Genomic DNA, 20753 nt, shown 5'->3' with positions numbered 1-20753 from the left:
TATTCCACAACTAAATGGATATGAACTGCTCACTGGAATGCCAACTTAGTGACTGTGAGGCAAGCAAGTGCCCTCTTAATTTGTGAAGCTGCAGTAGCCCAGACTACCCCAACCTCCCGGGGGTGGTGGTTAGGGGAATAAAATGGTCATAGTTGTCAAGGCATCGCCTAGGCATCGAGGCAGTTTGTGAAGATCAAGGCGTTTAGTCACTTTACCGTCAAGGCACCCTAACTCCAAAAACAGAGAAGAAGATTGCACTGGGAAATGGGGCAAATGAGGGAAGTGGAAGGGGGAGAAGAAAATAAGCAGCATCAGTGGTCATTTCCCTGGTTGCTGCTGCCAACTTCATGGAAGCTGAAGCAGCAGCATGACTGGAGGACTAGGAGAAGACAAGAAGAGAACAGCTATAGAAACAGCAACCACAGACAGCACTGCTGCCGGAGAAGCTGCATCAATCACACTACTACAGCACTGTCACCGCCAGGGGAAAAAAATGAAGAAGATGAAGAATATAGAGGACAAAAGGAAGTTTTATGTACCTGTTTTTGGTTATCTAATTCATCTCCGAAAATCGTCTCCATTATATCGCATCGGAGATAAAGAGGAAGACCAAGCAAACTCAGTCTTCACTTCCAAGTTCCAACAAAAAATATGATTCTTTATAGTCCTTGTATATTTATATGTAAAAGAAACAAAATTTCCATTTTACATGCAATTCATCCTTCAAACATCCTTCAAACTTAAAATTAAAGGACAAGAAATATAATATTTTACACCTAAAGACCCTAGTTTACATTGCATGCCTTGTTCAACTAGGTGCTTGCCTGGTGCCTAGCCACCCCCTTTGAGCCATGACAGCTATGAAAATCGTGAACCATGGAAAGTTTTATGGGGAAGGGAAGTGATGTTTTGATGTAGAGGATTAGAGGATTCTGCATTGTTTGTGAAATACACATTTTACACTTCATTTAAATGGTCTCAAGCTTCAACAAGAGAAAAAGAAGGACAAATGGAATATGTAATGGTTGTGACACCAAACCAATCACCGCTGTCTGAAAAAACTCTCTTAGTCACATCTGGGTTTAATGATTAGTGTACTGTTAAACATTTTCTACCATTTTCAATTGTCATAATGTGGTTTATTGTACATGTTTGAGTTAAAAATAAGGACTAGGGTTAGAGATGAGGGAAGAAGAGAGAAGAAAGGAAGGAAGAAGAAGGAGAGAAGATGAGAGAAGAAGAAGGGAGGTGAGAGCAAAACGTGAGTGAGCATTCTTGCTCTTTCACACATATATTATGTTCAAATTAGAACTTAGGGAAATTATATAGACCTCGCTAGGCAGGTGAAAGGGAAAAAGAAAAAAACAGCTTAGGACAATATAATATAAAGACAGTTCCTAAACTACCTTCTTACATAAACTCCAACACTTCCCCTCAAGTTGGAGAATAAATGTCATACATTCCCATCTTGCATAAGAGGGTACTGAACTGGTGAGGAATGAGTCCTTTGGTGAAGATGTCTGTTAGTTGATCACCTGTATTCATAAAAAGGTGTGCAGATGTTGCCCGAATCAATCTTCTCCTTGATGAAAAATGTTGGTCTACTTTAATATGCTTTGTTCTATTATGTTGCACTGGGTTATGGGGCAATGCTTATAGCTGCTTTGTTGTCACAGTAGAGTCGCATAGGTCCTTCAATGTCATAACCCAACTTAAGGACCAATTGATGTGACCAAATGTTTTAACAAACTCTATAAGCCATTGCCCTGTATTCAGCCTCTGCACCAGATCTAGCTACAACCAGCTGTTTCTTACTCCTCCATGTAACCAAGTTACCACCCATGAATGTGCAATAACCAGATGTTGATCTCCTATCAGAAACGTATCCAGTCCAATCAGCAACGGAATAACCTTATATCCTTCAGTGATTGTTCCTGGCATACAAAAGTCGTTTTCCTGAAGAGGACTTCAAGTATTTGAGGATGCGGTACACAACATCCAAGTGCCCATTCTTGGGCGCATGCATAAACTAGCTCACTACTCCCACTGCATGAGAAATGTTTGGGCGAGTTAGAGACAGATAGATAAAGCTTCCCCACTAGCCTTCCCTACATCAACAAGGGAAGGGCTATGGTCTTCTCCTAGCTTATGATTCTGCTTAATAGGAGAATTTTCCTGTTTACAACCCAACATTCCTGTTTCTTTCAACAGATCTAGCACAAATTTTCTTTGGCATATGTTGATTTCCTTCTTAGACCTTGACATTTCAATACCCAAGAAATACTCAAGTGTCCTAGATCCTTGATCTTAAATTGTTTGGCCAAATAGGCTTTCAGCCTAGCTATTTTATCCACAGTTGTCACGGCGTCGCCTAGGCGGCGATTTGGAGTCTCGGCAGAAATTCGAGGGCATGGCAGTACGATTTATGGGAGTCACAATTGGCTGCTGCCATGGTCGTATAGGTGTCGCCATGACAGTGCCATGGACGCCATCGCATGCCTATTATACTAATCGATCGCTTTTTGTATTGTTTTTTTTTTTACTTGCTATTAGGTGAAATAGAAAAGAGACCCTTGAAGTCTCTCGAGTCTCAACTATCAATTTCTCAAATTGAAAGTCGAAAACCCTCGAAGCTTCCGCCTGCAACTACGAGTGAGCTTCTCCTTCTCCGGCAATGAACCTGAACCCTCGAAGCTTCCACCTGTGACTGTGAGTGACCTCCTTCTCCGGCAGAATGGCAGTGAACTTGAACCCTCAACGCTTCCGCCTGCGACTGCGAGTGACGTCCTCCTTCTCCTTCTCCGGCAAGAAGACCAAGGTAAGGGGCCTAAGGGCCTGCGACATCTTTCTCCTTCTCCTTCGTCTTCTTCAATTTATTCCTCTTTGCTTCCTTTTCTTCTTCTTCTTCTTCAGTCTTTCTCTCCTCCTTCGTCTTCTTCTCTCCTAGTCTGCTGCTCTGCTCCTCTTTCTCCTTCTCTATTCCTGACTTCTTTCTCTTCTTCTCTCCTTCTCTCCTTCTCTCCTTCTCTCCTCCTACGTCTTTTGATTCTTCTTCTTCTTATCTGCTTCTCTTTCTCCTTCTTTTCCTTCTCTGTTGCTTCTTCTCTTCTTCTCTCTTTCTCAGTTCTCTCCTCCTTCGTCTTCTGCCGCGGAATTCTTCTTCTTCTTCTTCTCTACTTCTCTTTCTCCTTCTTCTTCTTCAGTTCTTCTCCTTCTCTGTTCCTTCTTCTCATCTTCTCTCCTTCTCAGTTCTCTCCTCCTTCGTCTTCTGCTTCTGAATTCTGATTCTTCTTCTTCTCTGCTTCTCTTTCTCCTTCTTATTCTTCAGTTCTTCTCCTTCTCTGTTCCTTCTTCTATGGTTAATGTTTCATAACAACATAAATAGAAATATAGAATTAATTCTGAATCAAAGTATTGGATTGCTTGTTTTACGGACTTATTTTAATCCTTTCTTGGATCACTTGTTAAGTTGCTTCTGACTACTGCTTTGAATTTTTTTTTGGATTTTGATGTTGTTCTATTGGTTTTTGGTTAACATATATGTTAATGTTACTGTTTAACAAGTGTTTATATCTTTACAACTTGTATAGTTGTATACTTAATGTTAATGTTACTGTTTAACATACTCTGTTACTCTGTTTTATAAATCATAACTTGAATACTTGATGTTATCATGTTAATGTTATTGGTTAACACTTAACATGCTTTGTTACTCTGTTTTGTAACCTGTAGGATAATAGGACTATAGGAGTTCATAATGGATGGTACTGTTGGTTTTATATGTTATAGGGTATATATTCTAGGCTTGTAGCATACTAAATAATTTTAGAAAATAGGGAAAATAAAAAATGACACAGGGCGATTTGACCGCCATGGCAATGCCAAAACGGGCGATTCATCACCAAATTGATTAGCCACCCCTCCACCGCTTGGATCGATTTGATGCCGTGACAACTATGAAATATTGTCATCTCCAGTCACCATGATATCATCAACATAAACAATCAATGCTGTGACAGTATCATTACCTCGTGGGTAAAAATGTGTGGTCCGCTTGACTCTGGGAATAGAATGGCTTGTTTTAACCTCTCAAACCAAGCCTTTGGTGATTGATTGAGACCATAGAGTGCCTTCTTTAGGAGACACACCTTACCATCGATTGCCGGAAACTTAATGCTAGGAGGGGGTTGCATATACATTTCCTCCTCTAAGTCTTCATGGAGGAAGACATTCTTCACATCCAACTGATATAAGGACCAATCTCTGTTTGACGCCACATATAAAAGAACTCTTATTGAATTATGTTTGGCCACGAGGGCAAAGGTCTCCTGATAATCAATTTTATACACCTAACTGTATCTTTTGGCCACCAATCTTGCCTTGTACCTCTCAATAGCACTATCTGATGGTACTTGATTGTATAGACCCGCCTACATCCAACTAGAATTCTTCCCCTGGGAAGGTCAACTAGTTTCCAGGTGCAGTTCTTCTCAAGAGCCATCATTTTCTCAAACATGGTTTGTTTCCACTTATGGTCTAACATTAGCCTCATTAATAGTTTTGGGATGGAAGCAGAAGAAAGAGCAGCTGCAAAAGCAAAACTTTAGGAGAGAGAGCATCACAGGAAATAAACTTCGGTATAAGATTAGTACAAACTCCCTTACCCTTACGAACAACAATAGGGAGATCCAACTCTGAATGAGGAGAGGAGATATTACCTGACTGAGGAAAGGGAAGCTCAGGCTGTGGATCCAAAGAAGACTCTTGGCAGGTCTTCTTTGTCCTCTTGTGTACACAGTATCAAGTGCCTTCTCTGTACAAGATTCACCAGTATCAACAATATCCACAGTGTCAACATCATCCACCTCTTTATGTTTCCCAATATCAAAAGAAAAAGGAGTAAGAGGCAAGAGGGAGTAAGAAATGAAATGGAATCAGCAACCTTGATGCATATACGCATCCGTGGAGTGATCCATACCCATCTAGGTTTCTGGACAGAGTTGAACCAGATCCATATTGGTTTTAGGTCTAGTAGGATTTTAGGAATTTACCTTGTTTAGGAAGATTGTCTTTGATTTTTTTTATTCTCTCTATTTTAGCAAAGTCAGGTTCACGTAGAATTTAGAGAGTCGGTTTGCAATTTGTTTCCTTGTTTAGGCTAGTTTCTTATTTCAGTTGAGTTTCTATTTTTATGTCTTTTATTTTTCCCTTTAAATTGGTTGTAAGTAGTAACCGATAGACAAATCAGAATTGAAGAATGAATTAAGAATTTGTTTGAGTGTCTGCCTGGGTGGCCTGATAGCCTTTGGTTGTATGCTTCCTTCCCCCCTTTCTTTGTGCGATTCCTCCCCCTCCTCTGAAACTCTGAGTTCTCTCAGGGATTTCTTCCCTTCCCCTACTGGCCCTCCATCAAGCCTTTCCATTTTCACTGCCATTCTCCCCTTGAAGATGATGCTGATGAGAGCCAAAGAAAGGCACAGACTTGAGGAAGACGTCTTTGGAAAGAAATTGCCTGTGAGATGAAGGGTGGTAACACTTGTACCCTTTGGTAATGGAAGAGTACCCAAGGAAGAGGCATTTGAGAGCTTTGGGATCAAGTTTGGTGTTGGAGGATTTGTTAATATGCACATAACAAACACAACCAATCGCCCTGGGAGGAAGAGAAAAAGCAGAAGACTGAGAAGATAAGAGTGCAACGGGGTTTTGAGACCCAAGGATTTTGGTAGGCATGCGATTGATGAGAAAAGCAGCAGTAAGAATAACTTTAGACTAAAAAATTTTACGAACATGCATACCAAATAGAAGGCTTCTACCGACTTCTAACAAATGGTGATTTTTCCTTTCAGCTACCTGATTCTATTCGAGTGTATCAACACAAGCAAGCTGATAGATAATACCATTATTAGTAAAAAAGTCTTTAGACCACCATACATGGACTCATGGTTTAAAGTATCGGTACGTATTGTATCTTATCGGCCGATACATATTTGTATTGACACTTACCGATACGATACATGACATTTTTTTAATCCTTTGTATCGATATGTATCTTACGATACATACCGATACACCACCGATACTATATGATACGCATCGATACGTATCGATTCTCTATGGAAAACAAAAAATTGAGGTGAAATGTACATTTTGGTATGTATCGGTGCGTATCAGTATGTATCGGTCGATACATACCGATACGGTGTACTGCGGTCATATAATGGCCAAGATGGGTATTTTTCAGAAAAGTCACGATTTTTTGTTCCAAAGTTGCTACCAACCATTTTTTCTCTCTAACTAAAGTGGAAATCAAAGTTGGGAACAAAGATTTTACATTTATGGGACAATTACAAACCTTGGATTTTTAGTGCGATACTCTCAATTTAGTGTTTATGCATAATACATGTTAAATATATTGTTTTTCTTAACTAATTTTTTATGCAAAAGCGTATAAAAAAGTGTTTCCTATCCATTTGTGTGTATCTTTAGCATATCTTAGCGTATCTCCGATACATATCTTAATTTTGGCCAACCGATACGGCCACCAATACCGATACTTTAATCCTTGTATGTACTCCACCCCTTTTATAGAACCGGACAATTTTGATCCTGGCTTCAAACTGGGTGGATACCATTTTATAAAAGTTTTTGAATGCATTATAAACATCACTCTTCTGTTTCATAAGAATGTTCCAAGTATAACGAGAGAAATCATCAATAAATGAAACAAAGTAACGATGGCCGAATAAGGAGGTAGTAGGACAATGTCCCCAAACATCAATATGCACAATGTGAAAGTTATCAACAAATCTATTACCATGATAGGGATTAGATGAACATCAATGTTTTACAGAAGTACATGGTTCATAATGAAATACATGAGAAGAAAAAGACAAATAAATGAGGTAACTATTTCCTCGTAACAACAAAAGAGGGATGTCCCAAACGTGATGCAAAAACATCACAGAGTCTATAAAACTACTATCATTATGACCACATGCATAGGATTGTGGTGTAGTAAAAAAATATAATTGCGGATGAAGGAGGTAGAGTCTGCTCTCCTCACGTCCTCTGTCAGTAATCCTCTTCGTCACCAAATCCTTAAAAAAGCAGTGAGAAGGGAAAAAATGATACAACAATTCATGGATTTAGTCAAAGTGCTCAGAGACAAAATGTTCAAGGTAAGGTTAGGAGCATAAAGAATGAAATTAGGCGAAATAGAAGAGGTAATGAGAATACTGCCTTTACCAGAAACAGAGGCGAGTGTATCATCAACCACCCGAACATTATCTTTACCAGAACAAATAGAGTAAGAATCATAATAATAGGATGTACCAATCATGTGGTCAGTGGTACCAGAGTCAATGACCCACGACGAAGCTGTGGAAGGTGACATACATAGCAGAAGCTGAGGCATCTTGTGAGGTAGATGGCCTATTGAGCTGAGATATGAACTGGCGAAGCACTGCAATATCATCCCTAGAGAAGGAGCTGGTATCTTCCTGTTAGGGTCCTCTAGTATCAGTTCTGTCATAGTGGCATGGGTTGTAGCCCCTCCTCTACGGCCACCACATGTGCCAGTAGATCCATCACATATATCAGAAGGATAACTATGGATAACTCAACACCTCTTTCGAGTGTGCCTAGGTTTCCCATAATGATCACACTGTCAGGGTCTATCTCTGTCATCTCTACGGGATGACCCTTGGCCATGGCCACCTCCAAGCCATTCTTTGTGGGTAGTGAACTAAAGAGCAAAGCGCTCAAGTGAAGATGGAAAATTCATAGTACCTTTCTTGGTCTCCTCACTCAGGAGGTAGGTACACACCTCATCAAGGGATGGAAGAGGTGACCGGCCCAAAATCTGTATCCTGATTGGCTCGTAGTATGAATTCAGCCCACCTAGTAGAATTAGAACACACTCATTTTTAAGATATATATAGACCTTAGCTTCATCATCAGGATTGGACAACTGAAAGTCTTGGTAATGATCATACTACTCTCAGAGTCCTATAACAGTAGTATAGTAGTCAGAAATAGACTTGTTCTCCTACTTCATGGAGAGGGCTTGCTGAAGGAGCTGGTAGAGCTTCACAAAGTCATTTATCCTATCATAGGTCTTAGAAACACTATCCCAAATATCCTTAGCTGTTTCTTTTTTGATAAATTTCTTTCTATCTCATGTTTTATGGAGAAAAACAGCCAAGTCATAACAGTAGAGTTCTCAGTTTCCCATTTCTGGTAAACTTGATCTGGGACAATGGGAGCCTTGATAGCCCCAATAATGTACCATAGCTTTCCTCATATCCACAGGGGTAGCTTCACAAAATGTGATCAATTCAAATAGTTAGTACTATGTAACTTCACAAGAGAAATTTGAGTGTTGAGATTATCAAAGACAATTGAACTAGGGTTGGTACCACTTAACCCATCAGATGTAGCTTCCGTGAGATCATACATGATATAAGGGTACTCCTAAAACAACACAAATGGAGATCCAAACCAAGGGGGAGACACAAGTCCCAAATATCGTCTTCTTAGGAAAAAAAAAAAGAAAAAAGAAAAAAACCTTGAGAGAAAGCCAATAATAAAGTCACTTTTAACTATAGTGCTTCATCCTAATAGCTTATACAAGCATTATATGAGGTAGCACATTCATCAAAAACAACCACAAACTATTCCAGCTTAAATAACCAAAAAACAGAGAAGCTGTCAATACGTGGCAGCAAGGAGAGATTGGGATTGTGTTCTAACACTACACCACATCACAAACCTGCATTTGGGGGAGATCATAGGGGATCCTTAGGTGATTCTTTCAAGCCCAGCCACATCCCTAACAAAGCTTTGAGGAGAGAGAACCAAGAACCTACTCCAAGGCTGGCGGTAATCTAGGGATGAGCCCTCTTCTTGGTTTGGACTTCAATTGGTCCTCGTGGTCCTTCAAGCTCCCTCCAAGTATCTTCAAGTGGATTTTAGAACTCCATTTGGTCTTCTTGTATACTCTTCTTACATAGTATAGCTTCTAATGGACCCCTTTGCTTCTAGGGTTCCAAGAGAGACTTAAAGAATGAAACAAAAATGCTTGACTGACTCTCAAATCCTTGTACTGCTCTGATACCAAGTTAGAAACAAGAAGGACTAGGTTAGAGATGAGGGAAGAAGAGAGAAGAGAGGAAGGAAGAAGGAGAGAAGATGAGAGAAGAAGGGAGATGAGAGCAAAACGTGAGTGAGCATTCTTGCTCTTTCACACATATTATGTTCAAACTAGAACTTAGGGAAATTACATAGACCTCCCTGGGGAGGTGAAAGGGAAAAAAATAAAATACAGCTTAGGACGACATAATATAAAGACAGTTCCTAAACTATCCCTATTACATAAACTCCAACAGTTTGGTCACTTTTGTCTAAATGACATAGCTAATGTGCAGGTGGCAACATTGGTTTTGTTATGAATTAAAGAATTCCATTTTTATGCTATACTTGAAGTCAATTTCTCTTGCAGTAATAATTGCTATGATTTCTCAATCGATGGCATCATATTTGCTTTCAGGTATTTCCGGCATGCCGCTAGTTCGCTGTTTATATTGTCTAAGAATTTGGCTCGATATATTAATATAAACAGGTTGGTATTAAATATTAAATTTGATATTTGCTATCCTAACCAAGAAAATGGCGATCTATGAAATTGATGATATGCATTGATACAACCATATAGGTAGTTCCACTTAGTATCTTAGTTCCATTTCTCCACTTTTGAAAAAATTGTAGCAGTTCGATTGTACCATCTTTGGATGACATTTTGTCTGTGATTGTGTTTGCTTTTACTGTTGTTCCTATATCCAGTGTATCTCTTCACACTTTTGCTCACGATGATATATCTGTGGGATCATGGATGATGGGTGTCAATGCAACTTATATTGACGATACAAGTCTTTGCTGTAGCAGCTCTAACAAAGGTGAACTGTCTCTCATGGTGTTATTGTAATGATGGGATTGATTTAGAATATCTTCTTGGATTTTCTTTGTTTCATCTTTTATTTTTCTGCTTGTATAGCAATAAGTTACATTTTGAGTGATACCAATAATTAATTTAACTTTGATACCTTGCAGACAAGGTCTGTTCCTTGGCTTAAGCAGCAGAGAATACTTCTGAAACATCAGTCTGTGTCTTCTTACTCATCAAATGCCTCTTAGGCTCTTTCATGGTGTGTAGGCGACTATGGCATTCGGGAGATAAGCATTTTGAAATGGGACATTTCGTGTTTTTGATTGTGTCCAAAAGCCATGGGTGGATTTAGAACTGCAATGGAATATTCTTTTTCCTTGGAGTGAGCAGGGACAGAATTGGTACATGGATTCTGAAGATATTTGTGTTTCACATGCTGAAATGCACCCAAATTTTGCTGAAACTGATGCAGGGACTAATCTGTGAATCTCGCCTTGTAGTATTTGTTTTAATTCATGTTAGAAACAAATATGAATTCATATATCATGAAATTAGTGTATTTGTTAATAAAAAATACTCTCTCATTTATCATGTACATTTTATTCTCTTTCATTTGTTTACCATAATAAGCTATTGATTAGTGTTACACATTTGCCCATTCTTGAAAGGTTCTCCTTTTCCTTCTTGGTGACTTATATTTAATATGTGGCTTGGACTTCGTATATTTTACTGTCACTACTTGCATTGTACCATTTACAGGAACAGGATTTGAACACCTTCAGCTGATTTGAGTTCAACCGAAAGGATTCTCCAATAATCCCCCCAAGAATATGATGAAATGGTGAAATTGGCTCGGATCTTTTGACGACTATCTCTATCGAAAAATCATCAAAGATCTTTCTGGCAGAGTGACATTCAACTCACACCCACAAGTTCTTCACTGTGTAGGGTAACTAACCCCTTAAATCATCGGCCAATTTATTACTGGGAAAATAGTGCTGCCTATGTGGTCTACACGAACTTGTGAATCACACACCATTGACCTCTATCAATTGAACTACACCCTCGTAGTTTTGAGTACCTTTTCTCTTCACCTTTGCTACATCGTCCCATCTTCCTATATTTGGGGTGCTTGCAAGAGGAGAGGATTGCTCTCTTGGATTATAGACCTCAGTTGATTGGACAGTTAAGAAAGGAAATGGGTGGTAAGTTGTCTAAGCAGTTCTAGATTTCCCAATCTGTAGTGGCCATGGCCCAACTTATATGGTAATCTGCTAGACGACAATATCCTTCCATCCTTGGCTTGCTAGAGTCGAGTCTCTTAGGAATATGTCTCTTGGTGTTAACTATTTTGGAGGATCCTTTCATTGGGAAGGTATGTTTTCATAGGTAATTAATGTTAGTATTGTTAATTATGTCTGAAACTTCAGGATATTATTAATTTGTACTCTCTTCTAAAGCATATATATTCAAGGTTTTAAAACTTGGGATCGGTCTCAAACTGGATAACTGAATCGGATGGATTTTCTATCCAAAAACAAAAAAAAGGAATTGGATGGATTTTTTTTTTTTTTAGTTTAATTTAGACCTTACCAGGGACCGATATCTGATCCAGGTGACTTCAACGTTCTGATCCGAGTTTTAAAACCATGTGCATAATATTATTGAAGGAAGTTTCTCTGTGGCCACGGTGAAGGGGAATTAATTCACCGTGCCTCATTGACACTATACAATAGGACCCTCTCTTCCTTAACCACCGCTCAAAAAACTTTGTCTAGCACTATGTGTGTGCTTTCCGTTCGTTATTTCGTGGGTGCAAAATTCGTGAAATAATAATCTACATGGATTAAGTTATTAGATCCGAGTGAAAACACAATGAATATTTCCTTGGAAGCAATCAAAGATATAATTGAATAGAGGCAAGGCAAGGAAGGAGAAGGGACCTCCCTTCCTACTCGGATCAGTAACGAAACCACTCCTCTTTGATTTATTTTATTTTATTTTATTTTTTGATTCGAAGAAAAAAGTGGGGGAAACCACTCCTCTTTGATTTGCTTTTCCTTCCTTGTGGCCCATTTCACTTTAGAGATCTGTGGGGAGCACTCTTTGCTATGGGAATCATTTATTGTCTATGATTATGAAGCGAGAAGAATAAGCTTACTTCCACGAAATTTCCATGCCGAAGACTTGGAATTCATGAAAGAGAACAAGAAGCTTATTTCTATGAAACTTCCACACGGCAAAGACTTGGAAGTCATGAAAAGAGAAGATTATTACTTCCACACGATGAAGCTTACTTCCTTGAAATTCCCACACGGCAATTAATTGGAGTCCTGAAAAGAGAGGATGAAGCTAACTTCCATGAAATTTCCACACGGCAATTACTTGAAAGTCATGAAAAGAGAGGATGAAGCTAACTTCCATGAAATTTCCACACGGCAATTACTTGAAAGTCATGAAAAGAAGATGAAGCTTGTTTCCACACGGTGAAGACTTGGAAGTCATAAAAAGAGAGGATGAAGCTTACTTCCTTGAAATTTCCACACAGCAACGGAGTCATGAAAAGAGAAGAGGAAGCTTACTTCCATGAAATTTCCATGCAGCGAAGACTTGGGAGTCTTGAAAGTGAATGAAACTTTTTTTTTTTGGTAAAAAAGAGAACGAAACTTATTTCCATATAATTTTTATGCGGAAGATGTTTGGAATTCTAAAAGGTTTGAACTGATAAGTGAAGGGACTCCAAAGTGTATAGGGGAGTTTGTAGGCTACTTAGTAGCAGATGTGTGAGACTTGGAAGTGATGATCCCTGGCTTAATAATGTTACAACTTGTAGGTGGGACACCCAAGCCCAATGCCCCTCCAGAAAGGTAGTAGTAGAGAGAGGACCATGGATGGGCTTCTCTCATATGTATTCTCCATGTGTGATGTGAGTTGAGAAATTGAACACATATATCTAGCGTAGACGCTCAGTGAAAGGATATGCAAGAACTTAAAGAAAAATGTTTTAAGCCATTAAAGTCACACTTAATCATGGAATTAATGTCTCTCTCTTTTCTTGATAAAGGAATTAGTATTTCTCTCACTATAAAAGAATGCACATTTCTACTCCAAAAAAAGCACTGTACATACATTATATCCGAAATTTTGTTCAAATACATTTTTTTCTTTACCTGGGAATAGGAAAAAGAAAGTGAGGGAGAAAAAGAATACTACCAGGCTGCATAGAGTACACTAATGCCTTTTTATGTCTATCTTTATCTCTACTATATGCCCTTTACTATGGATGGAGAAATAGACACTAGAAGGCGTTAATGTGCAGCTTGTTAGAATAGTACGATGATAGATAACATCATGCGTGTCCTTTGTCTATGCATCCACTATTGTGAATCTTCTCAGTAAGCAACACCGTATATATACCCATCAAAAAAAAAACCACCGCACACCTGAGCGACAAGAAGTCTTCTTACACTACACAGTTGGATTAGGAATTCAATCCCACAAAAAAAAAAAAAAAAAATTCTCTCTCTCTCTCTTAGAATTTCGAATAACACAACATTCTCCTTGACTTTGACTTAAGGTCAATCAATGACTATGAAATGAAAGTCATTTCTTTCGTTTTTGTTGGGTTACCATATGTCTTGATGTAATGGTTGGTACAAATGCTCCCTTATTTAAACCTTCATTTTGCGCCACAGCTGAAGTAGAGTTAGCCAGAGAAGATTAGTCTTCCAACTCTTTCCTGCTAATTTCTGGTCATGATGGAATGGTCTTTGGTGAAGTGCTGCTTGTGGGTTTCATTGGTGTTACTATTTCAAATTCTTGATCATGGGGGGGTGTTTGGGTGCTTTGAAGACGAGAGGATTGCTCTCTTGGAAATTAAAAAGGCTTATTTTCTCAATTGGACGACAGATAATGCTGGAGGTGATGATGGCAGAGGGAGTAGTACTGATTGTTGTGATTGGGAGCCAGCAGTGATCAAGTGTAATGCAACCACAGGACGAGTCATTCAACTCTCTTTCAATGATATAATGCGATTTGAAAATGGATTTGAATATGGTGTTTCCCTAAATGTTACCATGTTTTCTGCTTTTAAAGAACTGCAACTCCTCAACTTATCTTATAATCGCTTTGATGGTTTGATAGAAAATGAAGGTATTTTCAAAATCTCTCTCTCTCTCTCTCTCTCTCTCTCTCTCATATTAATCAATTAATCATGCATGTATACGATGTGTGATCTTCCAGGATTTGAAAGATTGGTTGGATTGGGAAAGCTAGAGGTCCTAGACCTAAGTGGAAATTTCTTCTACGATAGCGTTCTTCAATCTTTGGGTACGCTTAAGTCCCTTAGGAAATTGTCTCTTTCCGACAACAATCTTGAAGGATCTTCATATTTTGAAGGTACGTTATTCCTCGCACTTCTATGTGTACTTTGATACATCTATATCCAGACACCTTTCTCTTTTTATTTATTTAATTGTTTTTGGTGAGAGTCCAATTCTTTATATTATAAATAAATACATATTAATTCTATATTTATCATAGTCGATTGAGCATGAAGGGATACGGTAATGCTACGTATGTGCCCTCTTTAGATTAAAGTATGCAATGGGAGTGTTTCCCTACTTTTGCTTTATTGGATTGTTTTTTTGGTTGTATGCGGAACTAGCGAATTTGCATAACTTGCAATTATTGGATTTGAGTTTAAATGCAATTAAAGCCTCCTTTCAAATGATCCAAGGTACGTAAAAATAAGTGAAACAGCTTACACTTATTTAGATCCAAAACTTCTTGAATTTGAACAAACTGATCAGGTGTCTCATTCACCATTTTTCTCTCTCTATAATATATGATCTTAATTGCAGGTTTCGAAAGATTTGGTGGATTACAAATGCTAGAGGTCCTTGACCTTTCAGATAATTTGTTAAATAACAGCATCCTTCCATCTTTGGGTACTGTCAAGTCCCTTAGGAAATTGTCCCTTTCTGGCAACAATCTCAAAGGATCTTCATATTTTGAAGGTATGTTACTCCTTGTACAATTGAGACAATTCAAGAAATGTTCTGTATGCCACTCTTTAGACCAAAGTATGCATTTTGACATTAATTATTTCCTTATTTACTTTTACTTTTATATTGGGTGCAGAATTCTTATCTAATATGCATATGTTGCAGTCATTGGATCTGAGTTCTAATTTAATCAATGGGACACTCCCAGGTAAGAAAATTGAGTAATGTGCTCTTCAATTGGTCCCTTTAGTCCACTAATTAACATCTCATTATTGATTATTTACATTTCACCAACAAAGAAACAAACAGAAAAACAAGTGAAAACAGAGGTGGTCGGAGGAAAACACAAGGCTAAATTCCTTCGTTTAGAAGGGCAAATCTTTCTTAAAATTTTTACTGATGGTCCAAGGTAGGCCAAAACAGAGTCTAAACAGAGAAAGGTTGTTGGAGATATTTCCAAGCTTATTAATTACATATTAATTAGGCCTAAGATTTAATCAGAGACCTTAAGCGGCTTGACTTCACTGACTTCATTAATTTATATAGAGATGTTTGACTTGACTTGACTTGACTTGATTAATTTTCTTAATGCGGCTGCAGGCTTGTGTCAATTGAGGAACCTTCATGAGTTAGATCTTAGTTGGAATGATTTTGAAGGGGTTCTTCCTCCATGTCTCAAAAATTTAACAACTCTCAGGAAGTTAGATCTGTCACATAACAATTTTAATGGAAGCATCCCCTCATCTCTCATACCCAGCCTTACATCCCTCGTTTCCATTTCTTTGAGCTATAATGATTTTGATGGCCTGTTCCCATTCATCTCCTTTGCTAACCATTCCAACCTTGAATCAATTGACCTTTGTAGTGCTGGAGACAAATTCAAAGTGGAAACTGAATATCCTTCTTGGGTTCCTCCATTCCAATTGAAGGCACTCCTTTTGTCAAACAACAATCTCAATGTTATTCCAACATTTCTCAATAACCAATCCAACTTGAGAATGGTTGATCTCTCCAGTAACAACCTGAGCGGAACTTTCCCCAATTGGTTGCTGGAGAACAATAAAATGTTAGGAGTTCTAATCCTGAGAAATAATTCATTAAGTGGTCATAGTGTCCACAAGGCTGCATACTCTATAGACATGTCGAACAATGGCATTAATGGACTGCTTCAAGAAAGCATCGGAAGGATCTTACCAAACATAAAGTACTTGGATCTATCCCAAAATTACTTTGAGGGTGACGTTCCTTCATCAATAGCTAACATGAAAAGGTTGCAATATTTAGATCTGTCCAATAATAATTTCTCAGGAGAAATTCCAGTAGGGATGGCCACAAGTTGCAATAACCTGCTTATTTTAAAACTTTCAAATAATAGATTGCAGGGTGAAATACTTCCTCCATATTTTAATTGGACTCAATTGATTGCATTACATTTGGACAACAACTCATTCTCGGGGAATATCTTAACTGGGTTGTCCAAATGCTCTGAATTAGAATTTCTGGATATTGGAAAGAATTGGTTAAGAGGAAGAATACCTAATTGGATTGGTAACCTCACAAACCTGTACACACTCGTCATGCGGGGTAATTCTTTACAAGGAAACATCCCAGTTGAGTTTTATAAGCTTCAGCAAGTCAAGTTCCTTGACCTTTCCCAAAATTTACTTTTGGGTTCAATACCATCAATATTGAACTCAACAAGTTTACAACATCTACACCTGGAAGGGAACAGGTTCACTAGGACTCCACCACCAACTCTACGTTTCAATGATTCATCTCTTTTGACATTGGACATTGGAGATAATGACTTATATGGTGTTATGCCAAACTGGATAGGTGGCCTTTCTGATTTGAGAGTTCTTCGCTTGAAACAAAATCATTTCAGTGGTTCAATACCGAATTACATCTGCCAATTGTCGAGGATATATGTAATGGATCTTTCCCATAATGCCCTTTCTGGATCAATACCACAATGTTTGAATAACATTTCGTTTGGGAGAGGCACAAGAGATATTAGCGCCCTTGATTACTACAATTCCATTGAATCTTTATACCTCAGTTATTATGAAGACAATGGCAGGATATCGAGTCCATTAGAAGAGGTTGAGCTCATTATGAAAGATAGGTCCGACTCTTACAAAGGTATCAGTCTTAATTTGTTGTCTGCATTAGATTTATCCTGTAATAACTTAACAAATGGCATCCCATCTGAAATAGGAGAACTAAATGGAATTATTGGTTTAAACTTGTCTCACAATCAGCTAACTGGACCCATTCCAAGAACCTTGTCAAACCTAACCCAAGTAGAGAGTTTGGACCTTTCCTACAACAACCTGAGTGGGGAGATCCCTTCAGAATTATCCATACTATGCTCATTGGAGGTCTTCACTGTGGCACACAACAACTTATCTGGTAAGCTACCAGAGATGAAGGCACAATTTGGGACGTTCACAAGCACCAGTTATGAAGGCAACCCATTCCTTTGTGGTCCACCATTACCAAGAGATTGTTCATCAACAGCACCTTCAATTGGAGTTAGGAATGATGATGATGATGATTATGATATCGACATCAGTGCTTTATATGCAAGTTTTGCCGCTTCCTATGTCATTACCTTGTTTGGATTTGCAGCAGTTCTCTACATCAATCCTTATTGGCGGAGAATGTGGTTCCGTTTCATTGAGCAATGTATCGATTCATGTCATGAATTTGTGTGTGATACCTGGTACAAGTTAGTCATCCGTGCATCTACTTAAGATAGTTTCCTCTATCTTGTTTTATAATATGTATAATCTTTTTTTTTTGGTACAATGTATAATCTTGATTAAGAGAGTGAAACCATGTAATAATAGCCCGTGGGAGTGAATGTCTCGGATCCAATTTCTCATTCGCTATGTGGGGGATGGAAAATAAATTAAAGGATGCCCTTTTTTTTATTATTATTTCTTTCTAATGCCTTCAAATCCTTTAACATGGCTTATGAGTTGTAAATTCTACCTGCCTTTGATTCTCATGGTCAATCATTACTCTCTTTTTTTATTTTTATTTATTTATGTAAAACCGTGCATGATGGCCTCCAATTCAATCCCAATCAAGGTTCTATAACTTGGGATTGGTGAAGGCTAATATTGATCCAAATCAGGTTGGATCAGATCATATCGGGTAAATTTTTTGCCCCTGCTTTTTTTTTTTTATAAAATAATCAATTTTTATTATATTTTTATCCTTGGCCCTATCTGATCTATTAGGATTGGAAATTCGGTCCTGATCTTTATTTAAGATTTTTGTTATAATCCCCTAGAAATTTTCCTCCTTATAATTGTACAGGATGAAGGCACATGAGAGATCTTGTAACTAATTGAATATTGATAGCAATTGTTTTTGTCGGGAAGGGAAGGATGACCCCATTGCACTGCTATTGCATGCTCAATAACTGGAAGGGGTTTCGGACCACAGAAGAAAAGGTCAGTCAAACCCTCACGCCTCACTGGGAAAATTCCTCATAGGTTGCTCGGCAAAAGAGAAAGGTATCATCTGTGAACAGTAAGTGGTTTATTTCTAAAGCATTTCTAGCAATGCTTGATAACCTTTTTGAAGAGGATTGAGAATCCATATGGTTATTTGAGGAGTTGATGAGAATAGTCATGGTAGTAGGACAAAGATGTACGGGCTTAGAGGGCATCTTTATCCGATTCTTATAGGAGGTTCAATGGATTCGAAGGAGCTTCTTCAAGCTTGATTGAGAAATAACAGTGGAAAAGGTGGCAGATGAGGTTACTATTATAAGAGCCTAAAAATAAAAAAATATATCCCTGAACGAATCCCATTCTGGGTCAGGTTTCTAAAAATATATAGCTTTGGGAACATGTCTAATTTTAGAGCCCCCCTTCTCCTTTTTTATATGGTGGAGGATCTTATGGGCAATGATATTGATGTTGTCAGAGATAAGGTGGCTTAAAAGGGAAAGATGAAAAGACTGAGAAGGGGTTTAAGTCTCAATGAGAGAATCTTTGTAGTGATCGTATAGGAAACATTGTAGCGACTGATAGGTCTAAAAGCCACAATCTCACAAGAGCCTTTCCCTTTTGGGGATCAGGGTAATGAGCGTGTGATTGACTCCAAAGGAGAGAATTTCATAAGAGAAAAAATTTAATAAGGAAATGATATTAGGTTTGATCAAAAAGGTCCAGTAAATGGTTGTCGGCATACCTTCTACACCAAGAGCTTTATGGGAACCCATACTAAAGGTAACTGCATGGATATACTCTTTGGAGGGGGAGGGGGATAGATTAAAGCAAAATAGATGGAGATATAGGTGGAGATGAGTTAAGCAGAATAGGTGTATGGTCTAATCAAATTGATGGGAGTAATTAGAGGCATGCATGGTTCCAGAAGGATGTCCAAAGGTGGGAGCAAAGGCATCGGTCAAAGTGTTCGAAGATGGTATTTGGAGGTTTCTGATTATTTGTCCAAATGTACCATGACCCACATGAGTTTATTTCTTGCAGTTCAAAAAAGACATTGTTTGTTTAAGTGCTACAGCGGTGGTGGGAAGGCTTTGAGTGAAAGATTTCCCTCCCAATTTATCTTTTCTCAATAATCTCATTGAAATCACCAATGATAACTAAAGGTATTGAGATGGACGATAGGAAGTCGATAGGGTTTCCCAGAAGGCAGCCCAATTAGATGGGTTTGGTGGTGCATAGATGCAAATGAAGCACCAACCCCTTCCCAGGGCTTGGTCACAAATAGTAACGACATTGGTCCTTTAAAATAGTTTCATTTATTAGCCGAGTAGTGTGGCTTAAGAGCCAAAGTCACCTATGACCTTTCTTCCCATGTCCTTCATGACCCCCAACTGTAATGATTTTTTTAGAAGAGAGAGGGGAAGGAGTTTATGGTCTACTGAAGTCATTTTGGTCTCACATAGGAACAAAAAATCTGGACTAAAGTTAGAAAAATGATTATTTAAGGCTCTCCTGGTGATTTTGGAGCCAAGACCTCATACATTCCAAATAGGGATCTGTATGGGTTACACTTGAAATGGTGGAGGAAACAAAACAACAAAAGAGAGAGCCTAATACAGATAGCAGTAAGCACAACTAGGAAATTATTCAGCAGTAGAGGTTAATTTACCGAATGGTGGGAAGGAGAGGTCCCTCTGTGCTAGACCTTGCTGTCACCACCTTCCCAGAGACATAACTGATATTTTCTTATGCAAATAATGGTGGTGCTCATCCTCGGTTTTCACCTCACAAACCCACAATTTTCATTTCTCCACTAAAGGGCCAGGAGAATAAGAAATTGATTATTTGGGATACGACCTTGGCAACAAGGCCAACCTCAAAATCCTCTTCTTCATCGGTTTCATACTCTCTCTTCTGGTTCATTTTAACATTAGATCATTAAGGTGATGGGGGATTGCTGCTCCTAGGAGATCCATTTGATTTTCCTTGATCAAGATCTCCTTTCTCATCAAGAGCCCGGTGAGATTAGCCATAAGCATAAGACATTGGTGGTGTAGGTGTTATTCTTCTTCGCCTAAAGTGATTTTTTGAGTCGAGAGGTGGTTCGGTTTTGGATCAGGAACCTTGATTTGGCTTTCAGGCATGGCCTGTTTGAGGTATTTGAAATACAAGGGCAGTAGTGATGATGGTAATGGGGCCAGGGTTATTTAAGAAGATGCCTGGTAACTTTTTCAATTGGAAAAGTAAAGAGGTTAACGGGATTAATGGTGGTTAGTCAAAGGGACAGGGTGGGGGTGGGGTTGCCGTCGTCTTGCACAATTGGTCCTTTTTGCTGAA

General features: G+C 38.5%; 2 protein-coding genes across 4 annotated transcripts in view; both read left to right on the top strand.

The window, feature by feature from the left end:
• The window catches only part of LOC122064976 (hydroxyproline O-galactosyltransferase HPGT2-like), a 31748-nt gene extending 21210 nt beyond the window's left edge, over positions 1–10538 (top strand). For both annotated transcript variants that reach the window (XM_042628772.1, XM_042628771.1), the window contains 3 exons: positions 9548–9619; positions 9841–9953; positions 10108–10538. In XM_042628772.1, coding sequence (XP_042484706.1) covers positions 9548–9619; positions 9841–9953; positions 10108–10130 — 208 coding nt within the window. In that variant the 3' untranslated portion in view covers positions 10131–10538. The remainder of the gene's footprint in view (positions 1–9547; positions 9620–9840; positions 9954–10107) is intronic.
• Positions 10539–13483: 2945 nt separating this feature from the next.
• LOC122064973 (receptor-like protein 15) lies at positions 13484–17884 on the top strand. 2 transcript variants are annotated; one of them, XM_042628765.1, is made up of 4 exons: positions 13484–14095; positions 14186–14341; positions 15086–15157; positions 15550–17884. In XM_042628765.1, exons 1-4 carry the CDS (start codon positions 13699–13701, stop codon positions 17703–17705), a joined length of 2781 nt encoding a protein of 926 aa, XP_042484699.1. In that variant the 5' UTR covers positions 13484–13698; the 3' UTR covers positions 17706–17884. The 2 variants fall into 2 exon arrangements, with proteins under 2 accessions (XP_042484699.1, XP_042484700.1); XM_042628766.1 differs by lacking the exons at positions 13484–14095; positions 14186–14341 and adding exons at positions 14351–14681; positions 14806–14961.
• Positions 17885–20753: the final 2869 nt, after the last annotated feature.

Source organism: Macadamia integrifolia, unplaced genomic scaffold, assembly GCF_013358625.1.
Source record: "Macadamia integrifolia cultivar HAES 741 unplaced genomic scaffold, SCU_Mint_v3 scaffold1843, whole genome shotgun sequence".
NCBI lineage: Eukaryota > Viridiplantae > Streptophyta > Magnoliopsida > Proteales > Proteaceae > Macadamia > Macadamia integrifolia.
This window is presented reverse-complemented; position numbering and strand designations above follow the sequence as displayed.

Bases quoted from the DNA above. Each gene is read 5' to 3' on its own strand.
- LOC122064973 (XM_042628765.1), top strand. From the start codon at position 13,699: ATGATGGAATGGTCTTTGGTGAAGTGCTGCTTGTGGGTTTCATTGGTG. The intron at 14,096-14,185 runs GTATTTTCAAAA...GTGATCTTCCAG, and splicing joins TGGTTTGATAGAAAATGAAG to GATTTGAAAGATTGGTTGGA. The intron at 15,158-15,549 runs GTAAGAAAATTG...ATGCGGCTGCAG, and splicing joins AATCAATGGGACACTCCCAG to GCTTGTGTCAATTGAGGAAC.